The sequence below is a fragment of the Anomalospiza imberbis genome, chromosome Z (genome assembly GCF_031753505.1).
Source record: "Anomalospiza imberbis isolate Cuckoo-Finch-1a 21T00152 chromosome Z, ASM3175350v1, whole genome shotgun sequence".
Taxonomy (NCBI): Eukaryota; Metazoa; Chordata; class Aves; order Passeriformes; family Viduidae; genus Anomalospiza; species Anomalospiza imberbis.
Genome location: NC_089721.1, coordinates 9125441 through 9143882, shown reverse-complemented (window position 1 = coordinate 9143882; position 18442 = coordinate 9125441). Strand labels below are relative to the sequence as shown.

The window sequence follows — 18442 nt, the reverse complement described above, 5'->3', positions numbered from 1 at the left end:
CTGTTGTAGGCCTGTCTTGCAACAGAGATACTCCACTGCTGATCCCAGATCCCCTGAGCCAGTGGTGCAGAGGCCACATGTCCTCCTGTACTGCACACTCCACTCTCACAGGCAGCATAGCCCCAAGCGCTGCATATGGGGCATGCTCATACAAAATTGAGATGGCATCACGTGGTCATGGCCATCCATGCTTCCCTCCAGCTGCCTTGTCCTCTGCTGACTTTGACAAGTCAGTAATATGGATTTGGGGACTGGGAGATTTGTGTAGCACTTGGCTTTAGGGGGCCTGACCTGTTTTGAAATCCCCCAGAGCTTTGCAAAACCCTCACAATTTGGCAGCACAGTTTTTCTGGCCCTCACCCCAATGTCTTAAGCTGTAGATGAAGGGAGAGACCGAGGGGTGGCAGTAGTCTGTGCCTGGCTCTGCACAGCTTGACAAGTCTCATCAAAGTATCTCAGATGCTATTTGTGTGGTCCTCCCACTCCACCATGTAGTTCAAGGGCATTGAACAGGAAGAATTGAGAGATTAAATGAGGCACTGGAGAGATGCGAAAACTGGAGCAGAGAGCAGAGGTGAGAGGCTGGTGAAAGTTAATGTGCTGGTGTATATCAATGGGGTAGCAACCAACAGCAGGGCTGAAAGCTCTCTAGGGAGATCTTCAGTCTGCCAGGCCAAAGTAAAGAAATCCAAAGGTTGAAATTCCATGGGAGAGGTGAAGAGAGAGGAAGGGAGGAGGGCACAGGCACTTCACAGTGCCTGTGAAGTCCCCAGTGTGGGGCTGTGACACCTGTGGGGAGACATGCTCCCATGCCAGCAGTTCCACAGTGTCCCATGCTCCCAAAGCTTTCCATGGCTTACCTATTTCTCTGTGAGGCCAGAGGGGAAAGAAGATGGGTGGAAGAATGGAGGAAATGCAAAGCTTTGTGACATAGCCGATCTCTTTCTCAGGCTGAATATCATATAGGAACAGCAGTCAGGATCTCACTGCCAAATCAAAGGCAGTTCAAAGGAATAAAAAGTCCCTTGCAGCGAGGTACAAACAGTTAAGTCAAGTGGACTGGTCCAAACCAGGAGGCAGCAGCAGCTAATGGGGAAAAAATAGTGGGTGTGAAAGGGCTCTTTGTCCCAGCAGGAAGGCGAAAGGCGCCCAGAGGCTGGGCACCGGGATGCACCCTGACCAGGGCACAGGGCAGGCTTGTTTGCAGTGCGGGGTGCAGGCTTCCAGAGTAGAGGTGCTTTTACACACTGGTCCTTTTTGAAGCCAGACAATCCCCTGCCTGGAAGGTGCTTTGACTAAACAAGAGAATGGCTCAGCTGATGCACTGCAGAAGAGGAAGGCAGGCCTGAGGAGGCGCTCCAACCCTTGCACAGGGACAGCTCAGCAGTCCAAGACACCATGTACTGTCCTCCCCTCCAGCTCCTCCAGGCCCAGTGTGGGAGGCTGCAGCTCACAGCAAACTTTGTGACCTTGGGAAGATGAACTGAAGATGACTACCCCACACACAGGGAGGTTTTTTCCCTGCTCTAGAAGGCCTTAGAATAACAAAACAGAATTCCTGGGCCATGGAGAGGGCAGGAGGCCAGCAGCACCTGGGCAGGAAAGATATGCAATCTCAACACCCTCCTTTCCTGACCCAAGAGGCACAGCAAATAAAGGAAAGCAGATAACAAAAGCTATCCCTGTCGGTCTCTTGCTGGGTCTGGCTCGACAAGGGGTCAGCATGAATTGTGTTTCCTGGCAGTATGTGGATGTGCTTTTAGAGGGATATCCGCTGGGTAGCATGGGACAGCGGGGTTTGGTCCACATCATGGAGGGGCTTGAAGTGAAGGGCAGGACAAGATAATGGCTTTGGGCATCCCCAGGAAATCCAGCCCATTTTGGTAACAGCAATGAGACACATCCGGCAACTCTTCAATTTGTGTTGGAAAAAATACAGCAAGCCAGGAAGAAACTTCCTGAACACTTTGCTGCATTAATATTTGCTAGCTTCTGCAGCTGTCCCTCAGACAGGCATTCAGTCACTGGCAAAAGAAATTGCAGCTAGTACAAAGTGTGAGCAGCTAATCCCATACCTCGAGAAGACCCTGCATGCATGATCATGTGCTTGTGTGTTTTCTCATTGTCATAAACATGAACCCTCCATGGAGATGTCAAGAACCTTGTGGCTTCCCCAGCTGCCAAGCCAGTAGCATGCAGACTGGAAGGGAACACACCAGTGACATGATTTATCACTGTGTACTTGAAGAGGTTGGTGAGTTTGAGCCTGAGACCTGGAGGTTTCCTCTGTTTTCCAAGGAAGTGATGAAGATGAGGGAACACAGTCCAAACCACATGGTTATCATTCCGAGCCCACCACAGCCACAAAGGTCCTGCTGACCCTCCATGCATGAACTGGGGAGGGAGACCCACACCTCCTCTCCCACTACCTGTACCCACCCAAAGAACCAAACACAGCCATCCATCTTGTCAAACTGCTTTAATATTTGGACATAAAGACAGGACAGAGCCGGTTAGGCTGTGCACAAACAAGATCCCCTTGAGCAACAGTGCAAGGCTGCTGAGCTTCCCTTCTCAATGGAGGTGTGGATTTGGCCAAGATGCAGTTCAGCTGATGACCACATCCTGAGCATGCCAGTGGGGTGCATGTGTTGGGTAGGGAAAAGGGATAGGGGCTTGCGAGGGCAGCTCAGAGGTTGTTCAGCTCCAGTAAGGTCTGGTCCAGAACCTGGTGTATCCCCACGTTCTCCTCTTTGGCACTGGCCAGGTTCTCTGTGAATACAAGGGACATCCAGCCACGCACACAGACACATCCCAAATGTTCCCAGGTGCAGCAGGACCCACACACACCACACCAAGCACACACACACACACACAGATGGACATTTCAGTACAGCAACGGCCCCCAGTCAAATGGGCCATCCCCTGTGGAGCATAGTCCACACAGGTAGCCCCATTTCTGGCAGGGATGAGTCCAGCCACTCTGGGATCTGCCAGGGAAGCCAGGCCAGTCAGGCTGGTCACTGGGACAGGCAGTTACCACTCTTCAGCATTTCCATATTCCCAGGTTGCCCTGTTGCCCATGGCTGAGCACTCTGCAGCACAGGTGCTGCTGGCGAGTACCACTATTTGGCCAGACACTGGGCCATCACCACTGACCAGCTGCGGGCACATGCACAAACCCTTGGCCAGCAGAAGCGGAGAACCAATGCCTGCTGCATGACTCAGCAGTGCTCCGTGAAGAAAAGAAGTGAGAAAGCAGCCCACTAACAGCCCAGGAGAGTGGGCAGAGGACAACAGAGAGATAAGGAGCAGAGCTAACAAGGCTACAAGGATAAGCTCTGCCAAGGCAGCCTCCCTCTGGTGTTCACTTCCAAATGGCATCCTGCTTCCCCCAGAGATGGGGGTGGAACAAGACTGCTGTCCACTCAGCCCCGTCTCCCAGTGTGCCCTGCTAGCCTCTTCCCTGTCCCAAGTTTGGGGCAGCCGTTGCTGCTGGATCCCCAGCTCTTTTCCCAGCCTTCCCAGCACCCTCCAAGGACCTCTTCCTGAGGTGATCCGTCCTGCACAATTTGGGGTGACCAGAGTGAGGAGGAAAAGGCTGCCCAGTGACTTCCAGAGCAAGGGGAGGAAGGCAGCAATACAAACCACCACATCCCTCCCCAGCAGAGCCAGGATGATGCCAGAGGACAGCCATCAGTACATGGGCATCCCAGGACATCCCAAAACCCTTAATATCTCTCCCACAAAAACTGATCATCTCCAGAGGGGTGCCCTGCCCAATCAGGGTAGTTATCCCTATGAGGATAAGGCAAGGCTCCACACCCTGCCTCACCCCAGCGGGGAGGGGCTCCCATCCTGGAGCCAGCCTGGCCAAAATGGGGCAGGGAAGCTGGGCTGGGGCCAGGAGCTCTGGGCAGCTCAGTTGTTAAGTTCAGTAAGGATGACCCGCAGCTCTTTAGTGAGAACACGGTTTTTCTCGGCCTCCTGCTGAGAGCGCTCTAGAGAAAATGGAGACATCAACGCAGCACAGGAAAGAGAGAGAAAAAAGTGAGTTAGTGAAAAGAGACAGCATTTCTGAAAGCCTTCACTGGAAACACCACAAGCCACACAGCCAGTGGTGGGATACAGCTGGACTGGCAGGAGGCAGCCAGTCTTGGTGCTGGGACAAGGCTGTAGGTCCATCAATTTGGAAACAGGGTTCTGGAACACGGTAGGGTGAAAAGGAGGAGGTGGATCAGGACCAATTTAGGGATTACAAGAGATCACTACTGAAGAGTAGCATCAGCAGCTTCACCAAGGGAAAGTGATGCAGGAGCTATGACAGGGATGAGATTGCTGCTTGTAGGGAATGTCTGAGAGTAGAGACAGGGAATGGACAGGACTAGGTCTAACCCTGGCATTTCACACCAAAAGACTCATGGAGAAGATGGCATGAGATGGGGAAAGCTGCATACGAGAGTCAAGGGGGTAGCTGGGGTCAGCACAATTGCTCCATCCAGCTCAGCCTGGCAGCATGGGAGCCACTTGGGTCTTAGCCGTAGTCAGCCTGGGGGGCCCGTGGCTGTGAGCTGCATGCAACCACCTCCTACCACACTGCTGACAGTACCCACATGAGACAGGCAGGAGATGAGGCATAGAATGGCAGAAGAAAACAAAGGAGAAACCAATGTTAAACTTTTATTGATATCTAATTAAACCAGCGGGAACGAACACAAAAGAAAAGTCATGAGATGCAAACTGAAGAGCAACGTGCAAAGGAAAGAAGGGAGAGGGAGGAGGGAGGGTTGCCTGCCTGCCGGGGAACAAGGTGTCTGCACAGTTGGATCCAACCCTCTATCTCCCAGGCCTGAGCTTTGGCAGTGGAGGTGCCGCTTCCCCATTGCAGGTCATCCCCATGCTGGGGCCAGCAAGCAGCACCAGGGGACTTTGCTGGAAGTATATGGGGGGGGGGGGGGGGGGGGAATGGCCTCCCAGCCCCGGAGCTGCAGGGTCCCCAGTGCTTCTCCTGCTGGGGAGCCAAGGAGGGAGCTGCTGGAACAAAGGGCTTCTGGGCACAGTCCTCATCCCCAGGGCAATGCTGTGGCATGGGCCTACAACTACATTGTCCAGTCAGTATGTGGGGCTGCTCTCCTGCCCTGAACAAACAGCTCTAAGCACCTACATCTTGTCTCCCCAAAGAGGGGTACAGCGGGAACACCCCGGGTCAGCTCCTATCCCAAAGGAGCTGATGGACAGGCACAGGCTAGGTAGGACAGAGGAGGACAGAGAGGGTAGGGAGAGAGGTGGGATGGCCAGGCAGGCAAACAGCTGAGCTGGGGAGAGACAGGCAGGGAGCAGGTGCAGTGCTGGTGTCCAGCATGGGGCTCAGAGGGAGGTGATGTCATTAAGTGCATTGTCCAGCTCCTCACTGATGGCTTTGTACTTCATCTTCTGTGCATACACTTCATCTGCAGGTGAGGGCAGGCAGGAAGCAGATGGTGGAATATTGTGGAGGACACAAGGTGGAGAGAGAGAGAGTGGCTGTGAGCAGTGGGCTGATGGCAGCAGGGGTGTGATTCTATTACCTACCTGAGGGCAGGGGCAGACCCCAGGAGCTCTGTGCTCCCACACCAGATGCCACAGCATCCAGCCTCTCCACTCCCAGAACTGACCATCCCTCCCTCTGGCCAAGCACTGTCCAGCCCCACCAGGGGCATGGTGTGTCCAGTGCCACCCCAAGAAAGAAGGACACCGGGCTGGTGGGGACATTTTACCTTCTAGGTCATCAATGGTTTTCTCCAGCTTCGCCACAGACCTCTCAGCGAACTCTGCCCGGGTCTCAGCCTGTAGGAAGCACAGCAGGGAAAGGGTGAGTTGCAGAATACAATGGATGGTGCAGGCTACACTGCACTCCAAATCTGCCCCATTTGCATCTCTGGTACCCTTCTCCAGAAGCCCTCCCATGGGAAAGGCAAGGGACAAGAAGTGACAAAGGCTCCATGAAAGCCTCACACCCTAAATCAGAACAGACTAATGAAAGTCATAAAGTCATCCCAGACCCAGGTACCTGCTACGATGCTGGGCTGCAATTTAGGAAACCATGAGAGAACATAAGCATAATGGGGTCAAAACCCATTCAGGACAGCAAGCACTGATTCAGTGGCAGCCCTACAACTTTTACCTCCTTCAGCTTTTCCCCTAGAAGCTTGATTTCCTCCTCATACTTATCCTCCTTGGTGGAATACTGCAGAGACAGAGACAAGCACCTGTGAGTTCCAAAGCATGCCTCCAGCTGACCTTCACCCCAGCAGGAGATTGCAGCATTCCCAGACTCCATGCATTCTTCCCAACCCTAGCAGCCTCACTGGGTCCTACCTTGTCAGCCTGGGCCTCCAGGGACTTCAAGTTGTTGGTGACAATTTTCAGCTCCTCCTCTAGGTCACCACATTTACTACATCCCAAGCAGAGCCGGCAGGAGGGGGGGAGTGGGGCCAGAGGGCAGGAGAGAGGCAGGAGCAGAAAGAACAGGCATGGAGAAGCAGGAAAGAAAGAGAGAAAACAAATTGAGAAAGGAGAAAACTCAGTGCAGGTGGACCAGGAGCAGAGCCACTGTGAGCAGGAGCTGCCAGGACGCATCTGTTCATCCATTCCTTGTGCTTCCTTGCACGGATACCTCGTGCATCACCACCAGCCAAGCTCTCGCTGGCCCCGCCAGGGAAGCAGGGATGGAGGGATGGAGGAGCGTGCCCAGCCTGCACCTGCTGGAGAGGGAGGCAAGGGCAGGCTGGTGCTGGAGACAGTGGTGCAGAAAGGAGAGAGCTGGCTCGCATGGTTTGAGAAACAGCGACAGAGAGAGGGGGCTGCTGCACATCGCCCCGCGCCCCTGCCCCAGTACCTCTTCCTCTGAGGCAATGAGGGATTTGAGAGACTGGTCCATGGTCCGCAGCTCTTCTTCCAACTGTCTCATTCGGCTGGGATGGAAGAGGGGCACCCCGGGAGGGGAACAGCAGAGAACAGGGTCAAGGATATGATGCCAGTGGGTTGGCACACCCCTACCCCCAGCCTGCAATCCCAAAGACCACCCCAATGAGAGACCCTGCTGCTTCCAGGGATAGACATCCCCATCCCCATGTCTGCCATGATTTGGGACAAGGGCTGTGTAGGACCCCTGCATGGGACCCCGGCTCCCAGGCCCACCAGGAGCCCCCCTCACCTCTCTGCCACCTCTGCCCTCTCCTCTGAGCGCTCCAGCTCTCCCTCAAGAACGACCAGCTTGCGGGCAACCTGTTGATGGCAGCAAGTGACCCATGTTAGCCCTGTGCTTGCCACAGCCCAGGGCACAGGGCTATAAGGAGATGGCTCTGGGTGCTGCCAGGGTGTCAGGACTGGGGATAGGGTACACACCTCCTCGTATTTGCGGTCAGCCTCCTCTGCTATGTGCTTCGCCTCCTTCAGCTGCATTTCCTGGAGTTCCATCTTCTCTTCATCTTTCATGGCCCTGTTTTCGATGACCTTCATGCCTCTGAGAAAAGACCATGTCAGATTTTACTGCTTGTGGGTCAAGGTGTCATCTGCATATCTTGCCTGCCCATCTGTACATCCTGTACCCTAAAAACACCACCCTCTAGCTTCAGAGACACAGGACATTGCTTGGGGAGGATGGCACACAGTAGGATCACACCAGCAGTACCCCAAAAATGCTCCTGTGCAGAATTACAGTGGAGCTGGCCCCCGGGCTATGTTCCAGAGTGCACTATGACTATGGTGCCCCTCAAGCAGGCTGGTCCTGAATCCATATTTGAGGGGGGAAAGATGTCCAGCCCAGGATGAGCCAGCCACAACCTCCACAAAAACAGCCTGACAGGCTGGAACCCATTAGGAAATACTGGAAAATATCCTGTGGCAAAGCCTTTCTCATTTGGGGTGATGCTCACAAACAAGGGATTAGCAAACCCCCACAGAAGGAGCTCCTGCAGACTCTTCTCCTCTCGCTCAGATGCTGTTGCTCAAACTGATCTTTGCCAATAGAGAGAAGAGCTCACATAACTGACAGGAACGCTGTGACGTATCTGGACGCTCCCATACAACCTGAGTGCCCTTGCCTGCACAGGTCCAGTCTGGGAAACCTACTTGCCCCGAGGATGGGGCAACATACACCCTGTGTAGAAGTCTTTTTGAATGAGGCTCTCTTGTGCTCAAATCTGACCTTAGTTACCAGCACAGAGGTTCCCTCTTGGGCTGTTATTTTGTCCTTGAGAATCTAAAGCTGCTCCAGGGAATAAAACATGCTCATTATCTTCTTCTGGCTTTGGTTACAGTCTGGTGTTTTTATAAATATCAGATAATTTTTTCAGGATTTTATATGTGCTCTGGATAAGAGTGTCTGTATCTGGGGGACTTGTTTGTATTGTGGCTTTGCTCTCTCCCTTTGAAGTCTGCAGGAAAGGGAACAGAAACCCCAATAAGGTCACTTCAGAGGGACCCCACTGTAAAACTAAGGGGGCTGTCTGCAAACCATGGTGACCTGATACCACTCCCACTGTCCCTCTCCATCCCACCTCTCGCTCTCATCAGCTGCCTTCTCAGCTTCCTCCAGCTTCTGCAGGGCAGTGGCCAGACGCTCCTGGGCACGGTCCAGCTCCTCCTCTACCAGCTGGATACGGCGGTTGAGGGAAGCCACTTCAGCCTCAGCCTGGGGAAACAGAAACCCCTCGGTCATCCCATGTCAAATACATATATTGAAAAAAACATTTTCAATAATTACTCCTGTTTACCACCCAGAACGCCCCTTGGCACTGTGCAACAAGCCCATGTTCACTGGAATGGCATGCCTGACCATGTATTCCTCACCTCTCTATAGGGTTATCTCCATCCCTAGTAGCTGTTTAATGCTGGCTTCTCCCAGCCTTGCAGTGCCAGCTTGCCATGTGTATCCCCACCATGTCCTCACACTTCCAGCTCCCGCCCTGGAGGGGGACAGGGCACGTTCGCTGGGCCAGGGTGGCCATAGCAGCTGTGCCGTCACAGGGATGGTATTTGGGGTTTGCAGAGCAGTGAGTAAAGGGGGAGGAATGCCCTGTGCGGCTTCGCTCCCGAAAAGGAGATCGGAGCTGCTTGTGGATTTCCTGTTTACAGAGGCGGTGGAGTGGGCTGGGAGCTTCTCCTGCAGGAGCCCCCAGGGCCCTGTGCAACAGGACAGCCTGAAGCCAAGCACGGAGCCCCCCCAGCTGATGTACAGCACAGTGTCGGGGGCAGTGGAGCGAGTCGCCCTCGGCAGGCTGGCGCCTGGCCAGGATGAGGCTGGCAGGACCAAAGCCCTCCCTTTCCCAGGCTCTCCATGCACAGGGCTGGGAGCTGGGGTTGGCCAGGAGCAGTGGCCCTGGCCCTCCGCCAGCCTGTTGATGCCTGGCCTTGCACTCTTTCCATTTGGTAAAGGCCTCCTGCTCCATCGCCACAGTCAGGAAATGCTGCCTCAGCAGCTCTCAGCCCCGCTTCCCACTAGGAGGGTGCGAGGAAGACAAACTCCCAAATATCAAGGGATGGGTGGCGATAAGACCTCACCATGGGCAGCAGCTCCATGCACCAACCCAGGAGACAGAGGCTCCTGCTTATTCACAGCCTGCAGCAGGACTGGCTGGCTGCAGTGCCTGGACACATCTAGCCTCACACTCCAGCACTGGGTATGCCCCAGGGAATACAAGCCAACCACAGGGACTATGGGAGCAGCATGGGGCTGACACCCTGCCTGGCCCCACTGAGCACCCGCAATCCCCTATGGGGAGTTGGCAGGGTGGGGACAGGCAGCCAGCATCTCTTTGAGATGGCTGCCAGCCCCACAGCCGCCTCTGCCCCACGATCACCCTTTCTACAGACACTCAGAGACATCGTCCCTTGCCAGACCGCCCAATGGGGAACTGGAGTTGGCACCCACAGGGCAGTGCTCTGCCTGCAGCATCAGCCTCACTGCGTCGGTAGATTTTTTTTCCCGGGGAATCACCCCCAAAGTGGGTCAGAGCTGCTCGGATGGACACTTGGGAACATGAGCTCCCCCGGCAGCTCCCAGTGACCAGGGAACCCGATCTGAGGCTGCAGGAAGGGGCCATTTCCTCCACACACAGCCCGAGTGACAACAACCCGGGTACCGCACCCAGCTCTGCCGCTCCTGATATGGTGAGAATGTTGAATGAGTGGGCATAGGAAACAGAAAGAAGGGAAGAAAACAGAAAGCTCCAACAACTACAAAGGCAAACCAGGAAAAAACTGCAGCTTGGGCATACCATCCCGCTGCCAAAATGGAAATTTTGGCCTGAGGCAGTGTGAAGGGGTGGCTTGCCCCCACGAAGGGACAGGCTGGAGCTAAAGCTCTGCGGCCCGAACGGCAGAGTCCGCTGGAAGCCAGACAAGAGCCTGGGCGTGGGATTCTGAGCTGTGCACGTCGGCCTCTGAAGGAAGAGATCCGTTCCCAGGAGGCACCCGATCCCAAGGCAGGGCTGGCCGCTGCCCGCTCCCAGCGCCCGGCCAGCCGGGAAGCCCTGGGGAGCCCCGCTGCACGCAGCATCTTCCCTCGCCCGACCGACGGAGGAGAGAGGCGGCTGGCGGAGACCGCCCGCAGGCAGGGAGTGCCCCGAGGCTCTCGGGGGCTGGGTGGCAGCTCCCCGCGGCTCCCCGGGAACCTCCCGGCGCTCCTGCGCCGCGGCAGCAGCCAGCCCGGCTACCGGGGCTCAGAGGGGCCGGGGCCGGCCCGCCGGAAGCGATGCCGGCAGCGGGGCCGGAGCCGGCAGGGGATCCCGAGGAGCTGCCGGGGTGACCCCCGCCCTCCCTCTTCCCATTCCAGCGGCCCTTACCCGCTCCCGGGCCTGCCGCTCGGCATCGGCCTCCCGCTGCAGGTGCTCGGCGCGCTCCTCCGCCTCGTCGGCCACCTGCTGCAGGCTTTGGATCTTCTTCTTGACGGCATCGATGGAGCTGGCGCTGGCCATGGCGGGGGCTGCCGGCGGGGAGGCCACACCGCCGAGCCCTTTGTGGGATCCGCCCGGCTCGGGCAGGAAGCGCTCAGGCAGCGGCCGCTCCCGCCGCCCGCCCTGCCTCCATCCCTTCCTGCTCCTCCTCCTCCTCCTCCTCCTCCTCCTGCTGCTGCTGCTCCTGCTCCTGCTACTGCTGCCGACCTGCTCCGCCGCACCCCCAGGCTGGGCATGCGGTGCTCACCCACGGCAGGAGAGAGTTCCCACGCCGGGAGGGATGCACATTGCCCCTCATCCCAAACAGGACAGCGGGTGCCCCCGGGCAGGGTGCGTGTCCTCCCCAGGCTTTGGTCACTGTTTCCACATCCCAGCCAAGGCAAGATGCACAGTTGCCTCTGGGCAGGGTACACTGTACCCCCACCCGAGGTCAGCACACATGGTCCCAGGCAGATGCATAGTCCCCTGAAGGGGTACATGGTACCCCAGAGAGGGCACACAGTGGCCCCAAGGCAGGGCACACACTTCTCTCCGTGCCCAGGATGCATGCTGCCCTCCAGGTAGGGGAGCACAGTCACACTGAAATCCTCCAGAGCAATGGACAGGACCCCAGGGAAACAGACTCTTTTCCAGCAGTCCATGGAGTCTGTGAGTGCTGGAGCCTGTCCTGTGTGAGCCCCCATGGCCACAGGAGCAATGTACCCATGTGTGCTCCCCGAGTGCTGCCCTCCCCAGACATTGCTGCAGAGCTAAGGAGGGTTGTGGACTTTTTCGTTATGGTAAGTCAGTAAGAGGCATGAGCAGAGCCTGCTCCTGGGCATCCTCTGGGTGTACGTGGGCTGCAGCCAGGTGCCCAGCAACCATCACGTTCAGTCCCTTGGTATCTGCTCACCACTGTGTCCTGCAGCCCCACAGAGACTCATGGGGCCCATGGAGACCCTGGCACCTCCTGCCTTGGGGACTGTGACTCATGGGGGAGGTCAAACCTCCACTCCTGGCTCCCCATCCTGGCTGAGGCACATGTCTTGATCCATCAGAAGTTGTTGGAGCTGCTGGCACTCAATCCTCCCTTAAGATGTACTGACAGCTCCCTGGCTGCACTTCACACCTGCCTCCAGGAATGCCAGTTCCCAGGCTGACCTCACCAGCTGGCATCAGCTCCAGGGCCAGGGGTCCAGGGGTTGACTCAGCCCCACTGCTATCTGCACCCTGCAGATCCATGTCCCCTTGCCAAGAGGCAGCGGAAGAGGTGACACTGTGGGTCCCCTGGGAGCACACATCCTTGGGCTTGGCCGTGGGCCTAGCTAGTCCTGCCTCTTCCCGCTCTGAGGCCTGGATGTCAGTAATGCACAAGCTAGGACATGGGAGCACAGAGCAGAAAAAAGGGTTCCTGGCAGCAGTGGGGCAGGGACGAGCCAGCTGCAGGCAGAAGGGGGACAGGTTAGGGGGCAGCCACCCTGATCCCCTAGTAGCCAGGCTAGGTGTCTCCTGCGGTGGCCCCACCCCGAGATGCAGTCACTTCCCAGCAGAGTCCAGTTCCCTCCCACCAGCTCAGGGAATCGCCAAATAAGAGCAAAGTCTTGGCCGGGGAAAGCAGCTGGGGCGGGAACACGGTGAAGCTTTTGGGATCGTGGCCTGGGAACAGCAGTTTCCCTAAGGCCCCTCCGGGGTGGCTGGGGACAGGCCAGTGCTGGCCACGCAGGGCGATGGAGAGGGCTGTTCTGGTCTAAACCTGCTGTGCCAGCTGCACCGTTTCCAGCAGCCCTTGCCCATCCTGACCTGGGCAACATGCGCTGTCCCTCCTGGTGGCGAGAGGTTCTCGGACCACAGTGGGCTCGCAGAGCTGCTGGGAAGCTCTGTGGAGTTACTGATCAAGAGTCAGGCATTCCCTGTTCTGTGCACTATCTGACGCCTCTCCAAGTGCCTGGGGCAAAGTATTTGCACTCTTTAGTGCAGTCCCCATGGCTTTCGTGCCCCGGCATCCGGTGCCAGTAGCGGGGCAGGGCCATACTGAGGTGGGTGTTTATTCTTTTAAGGCGTTGACATTTTTGCCAAGAGCAGGAGGCTGCCTGGATCGCTGGTATGAGCCCGAGTCGTCTGAGGAATTGGGACACTCTGTGCTCACAGGCAACCACTGTCCTGGCAGCCAGGGAGGACATGGGGGTGCCTGGGTGAGTGTGCTCTGGGGATCCACCCAACGCTTCCTCTGCTGGAAGCAGGAGCTCTGCTGCACCTCGCACCAGGGAGGAGGTGACAGCAGCCCTGGCACTTAGAGCTGTCAGCACATTCAGGTCCCTGGCGTGGAGTGACTCCCAGAGCCCCACACATGGCGCAGCCTGTCCAGGCTTTGGCATGGACCTGGGAGGGCTGTGCTGGTGATGGAGCCCTGGTTGTGATGCAGCCAACCTCCAGCCTGACAGTGCTCCTTCACCATGGCTCCTGCTCTGGCTCTTCCCCAGTGGCTCCCATCCACTATATCTTCTGGGACTCTCCATGCTGAAGCCCACAGATTTGCCTAACTGCTGTGGACCAAGAGCAGGGAAACACTGTCCCTGCCCAGGATGTCATCACACAGCCTACTGCCAGCAGAAAACCACTCTACACCCCACAGCTGACATCTGCCCAGCACCACTTTTTGCCCCTTCCTCTGAGCCCTGCACTGGGAACGTCACATCCACTCTCAGCCACACTGAGTTTGCCCTGTCCCAGACCAGCACAGAACCAATTAAATCAACAGCCGCCACCTTGCCCAGCTTGACATGCCTGCCCCATGCTAGGTTGAATGTGCCCCTCCAGATGATTCTCAATGTTTTAAAGGAGAGTCATCTGTAGGATCAGCAAAGAGGTCTGAGGAGACCCCTGGCTGTTGCCCAGGGGCTCTGGGCTGCCACAGGACTGGTGTTGCTATTGCTTGTCCTTGTCCACTCACCCCTGTCCTTGGCGGTGGCCTCAGAGATTTGAAACATCTCCCCCATTTAGCTCTATAAACCAGCTGGGATTGAATTTTTTGTTCTCAATCCTGAAAAGCCTGGCCATGCCCTGCTGGCTGTGCTCCAGATGGCTCTCCTTTAGCTTCTCCTCCAGTTTCCAGGGTTAATTTTCATCAAAGAGGGGCTGGCTATCAAAAGGAGTATTTATTTATAGGGTGTCAAATACCCTGTGTGGCACCACAGGTCGTTATACCCCATTCCCAAGCGGCCCCGTGGCCGCACACAGCTGTTCCATCCTTCATCCTGGCCAGGCACAAGCCAATTTCAACACCTTCCTAACATCTCCGCAGAGGGATCTATTTCCCAGGAGACACATCAGTCATAGCACTAAATAAAACTCTTCCTGGCCTTGCCCTTCTCAGGGTACAAAGTAGCACACTGGACCCCAAATCCACCCAAATCCCCTTCCATACACCCCAAGCATTCTTCCTTGCAGCCAGCACTCAGCAGCTAACCACAGCAAGAGATTTTTCTGTTTCTCTGAATTGCCACAGTTAGCAAGCACCACAGTTTTTCCTACAAGCATTGAGGAGGTGTGTGCCTCGGGACTTGTGACACAGCTTGGGACACTTGTCCCCTTTAGCTTTGGGGAGCCAGGCTGTAAGCTACCCACAAAGTCCAAGACAGGACCAGCAACCAGCACTGCTCACCACAGCTGGCCTGAGCCTCGCACCCCACACAGGACCCATCAGCCTGGTTCAGTGTCAACATCGAAGGAATGGGATCCTGACAGTCTTCCCCTCGGACGCTTTCCATATAAGGGCCCCCTCTTCCTTTAACCCCCCCCCCCCGCCCGCCGAGGTCCAGAGCCTGTGCAAGGGAGGAGCTGCTGGCATGCCTACTTACATCTGTAGCTTTCTTCTCCGCCTGCTCCAGCTTCTCCTGGGCGTCCTTGACAGACTCGGAGTACTTCTCCACCTCATCCTCAGTGCCCTTCAGCTTCTTCTGTAGGCCCTGCTGTTCCTCCTCCAGCTGGGGAAAGGAAAAAGGGTGAGGGTCAGGGGAGATGGCAGTGTCTGCAAGGCTGGAAGAGGATCTGTCCTCCCATTCTCCGCCTGGGGACACCCAGCCTGTGTGGGGCACAGCAGGAAAAGATGGACATGGACATGTCCTCTGACAGCTTTGGGTCTATGGGTCCTTGGGGGGTTCTTGGTGTACAGCAGCTTCCTGGACCCCCATCATCCCTGAGCCTGGTGGAGGTAAGGGGCTGGTGGTCTCCTTCCCTGTATAGGGGACTGGAGAGCTCCTGACTGGGGGATACAGCTCTGGGGGACACCAATCTGTGTTCCCATCTCTTTGTGGTTGCGGTGGGAGCACGCAGTCCCCAGGGGTCTCCCTGGCATGGGGATAGGGAGGTGGAACTGGGGTGTCCCACTGAGATAAAACATGTTTGAGGGGAGCAGTGTAAGGGGTCAGGGGAAAGAGACTGAAGTGTTGGTTCCTGGATCCACATGGGGTGACGTCCCTGGGGACATGGTCGCAGAGAGGGAAGGTCTTAAGGGCTGTCAATCCCTAGAGCTGGCATCCACAGGCAGAACACCCAGTGGGGCAAGGTCCTTGGGCCAGGACATGCTTAGGACAGGGGACTCCAGGTTGGAGAACCAGTGTGGGGAGATCGGTATGGGGATTGTGTGATCCTAGAGAGTGCAGTGTCCCCAGGCTGGACAATCAGTGGGATGGAATCCCCAGGGCTGGGCACTCAGCAGGACAGGGTTTGCAGGACTGGACAACCCTAGGGTGGAGGGTCCCCACGCTGGACTTCCAGAAGAACAGGGTTCTGGGGCTAGACACCGCTAGAGTGGATGGGTACCCAGGTAATGCCGGGGAAGCCCGTGGGACACGCACCTGCTTGCAGCGATCCTCCGCTTGCTTCTTATCAGCCTCCGCTTGCTCGGCGCGGTCGATGGCATTCTCCTTGTCCAATTTCAGCATCTGCATCTTCTTTTTGATGGCCTCCATGGTGGCGGGGTATCGGCGGCGAGGCGCGGGGCGGCCGAGGGACGGGAGAACCGGGAGCGGCGGGAGCACCGGGAGCGGAGGGAGCACCGGGAGCACCGGGAGCGGAGGGAGCACCGGGAGCGGAGGGAGCACCGGGAGCGGAGGGAGCACCGGCACTGCGTTCCCCGCCCCGCCGAGCTGCCTAAAAGCTGGGGAGGGGCCGTGCCGGGCGGGGGCTGCCCCGGTACCTCCCCCGCCGCCCGCCAGCACCTTCTAGGGACTGGCTCGCCACCGGCCCTCGCACCGAGCGGGACGGGGGGGCGGCCCCCCGGCGGGCATCGCCGCAGCCCTGGCGCCCGGCACCCACCGGGGAACAGGGCGAGGGACACCCCGGGTCACGGCTCTAGGGACAATCCGATGGTACTGGGCAAGAGATGCCCCCGGGATACTGTGCTATGCGTAGCCTGGTGGCGCTGGGTGATTGACACCCCCGGGCAACGCTGTGGTGGTACCCCTGTGATACTGGATTAGGGACACTCCGTAGCACTGTGCTAGGGGTACCCCAATGGCACCGGGCAGGGGACATCCTGGGGCACTGAGTACGGGTACCCCGGTGGCACTGGCCCCAGTTAGAGCTGTCCTCAGGCTAGTGCCCTAGGTACACCACATGCCTTGTCACAGCACCCTGGGGCCTGAGGGACCCTGCTTGCTGGCACTGGCTTGGGGATGCCTCAAGGGCTGGCATGGCACTTGGGAACACCAACGGACTGGCACAGAAGTGTAGGGGACACAGGCTGTGACTGCAGTAAGGGACACGTTTGGCTGGCATTGCCCACATGAGGAAAATCCCCCAGGACAGAAGTGAGCAGAGCCCCTGACTTTCCCATCCAGCTGCTGGTGGGGCAGGAGGGCCAGAGCTCTGTGCAGACTTCTGGGCACCCACCTTCCTTCTGTCTTGCACCTTGGTGCCCCTGTCCCTGGCACCCACAAGGACACCTGTCACATGCATAGCCCATAGAATGGCATTTTAGAGTGACACAGGGCATACAGGCAGCTCACTGCCCCTCTTCATCTTTCTGCTCTAAATAAGCTGTATTCCACAGGCAAAAAAAATGCAAACCCTTCAAATCCCAGCTCCTCCAAAAATAACCTGTACTTTAATAACGATCATAAATGCTTCTGGCACATTCCCAGCTGCAGGGTGGGCTGGGGGGGGCGGGGGCTGGAAGGAGCTGGTGGAGGGGCCATGGGAGCCCTGTGGCACGCGTGGAAGGCTGGGATGGGATGAGGATAGGAGGGGTGCACAGTCTCCCCCAGCCCATTGCCCCTGGGCTGCAGCCAGCCCTTGCTTGACGTAACTTCTTGGCACCAGTGCTCCAAGAAGAGAGGAACAAAAAGTTTTTGACAGCTGGAGAAAGTGCCTTTTAGGAGCCCTCAGGCCCGGATGGTGGAGGGCATAGGAGGGGTGGGAGCAGTCAAGCACCAACAGGCTGCTGGCTCCATGGGGAAAGCAGAAGAGCCTCTGCTGCACTCTGGAGAGAAGCTATTAGTACTGATAAATTAGGCACATATTTGGACAAGGAGAGTCTGTAACTGCTAGCGTGCGGCTTCTGAGGGGAGGGGGAAGATTCATCTCCCATCATTCCTGGGAGAGAATAATTGTTTTTCTGCAAGATGTTTCAGCCTGGAGCAACTTCATGGGCTTGAGCAACTTCATGTGCTCAGTGCATGGGGCAAATATAATGATGGGCAAGGTGCAAGCAGCAAGCAAATTGCCCTGGAGCCAGGCCAGCCCTCAACAGATGTGCCCCCAAAGGATGCTGTTCTCCCTCTCTGCCACCTTTGCTCCAGGCATCACAGCCATGTCTGATGGACACTGCTGGAATCATCTGGGAGCCAAGTCCATGACTCTGCCCTTAAGCCCAACGTCTGTGGTAACCTGTGAGAGAAGGCAGTGCAGAGAGTTGTAGGTGCACATCCCTCCCTTTGCTGCACCATGCCCAGGCTTGTCCTGTGCTAAGGTCTCCAAGGATGGCAATCCCCTCCATATTTCATGCTAGGGTCAGACCTTACTCCCAAGGAAAGGCTTGTCCTGACAACCAATGGGGCCTTTCCAGGAGCTCCCTTGTCCCCAGGATGAGGCCAGAGCTGCTGCCACAATGTGCCCGCTCGCTGTCCTTGCTGAACACTCCAAAGGGCCCCATGTCCAAGCCAGTACCTGGGTGAGAGCCTGGGTCAGGCCAGTGCAGATTGTCAGGGGACAGCTGGGAGGACTGGAATGCCTGTGAGAGCCACAAATCCACCCTGGAGCCTGGCCAGGGTAAGTGTCTTAGGAGAAACAGCCCCTCCACACCCCCAGGGACATGACCATAAGGGGACAGGGGTTGCTGTCCAGGATACTGCAGGATGCTACCCTTGCCACTGATGTTTGTAGCTCACACCACCAGGAACAGCCCCAGAGGCAAAGGACACGTGCCAACCTGCCCGTGCCGGTGTTGCACCCTGCAATGTCCCTGTTGCACCCCACATTACCTCTGCCTGCCCTGCCACTGCTTAGGCCCCCCAAATCCCTGCTGA

At 57.0% G+C, this 18442-nt stretch overlaps 1 protein-coding gene across 12 annotated transcripts; it reads right to left on the bottom strand.

Annotated features, from left to right (window-relative positions):
* Positions 1–2464: 2464 nt before the first annotated feature.
* Positions 2465–15983, bottom strand: TPM2 (tropomyosin 2). Of its 12 annotated transcripts, none has more exons than XM_068176328.1 (9): positions 15773–15979; positions 14774–14899; positions 8541–8674; positions 7387–7504; positions 7196–7266; positions 6358–6433; positions 6164–6226; positions 5757–5826; positions 2465–2772 (listed from the first exon to the last, which is right to left on the bottom strand). In XM_068176328.1, the coding sequence occupies exons 1-9, from the start codon at positions 15884–15886 to the stop codon at positions 2690–2692; spliced, it is 855 nt and encodes a 284-aa protein (XP_068032429.1). In that variant the 5' UTR covers positions 15887–15979; the 3' UTR covers positions 2465–2689. The 12 variants fall into 12 exon arrangements, with proteins under 12 accessions (XP_068032429.1, XP_068032427.1, XP_068032434.1 ...); XM_068176326.1 differs by lacking the exon at positions 6358–6433 and adding an exon at positions 6878–6953 and having other exon boundaries at positions 15773–15976; XM_068176331.1 differs by lacking the exon at positions 2465–2772 and adding an exon at positions 3635–4001 and having other exon boundaries at positions 15773–15983.
* Between the last annotated feature and the right edge of the window lie 2459 nt (positions 15984–18442).

What these genes read in the sequence shown, in the direction of transcription:
- TPM2 (XM_068176329.1), bottom strand. Translation starts at nt 15,886, where the DNA reads ATGGAGGCCATCAAAAAGAAGATGCAGATGCTGAAATTGGACAAGGAG. An exon ending in GCAGCTGATGAGAGCGAGAG is followed by an intron (nt 7,505 to 8,540) that starts GTGGGATGGAGA and finishes GTCTTTTCTCAG; the next exon opens with AGGCATGAAGGTCATCGAAA. An exon ending in AGGGCAGAGGTGGCAGAGAG is followed by an intron (nt 6,434 to 7,195) that starts GTGAGGGGGGCT and finishes CTTGGGATGTAG; the next exon opens with TAAATGTGGTGACCTAGAGG.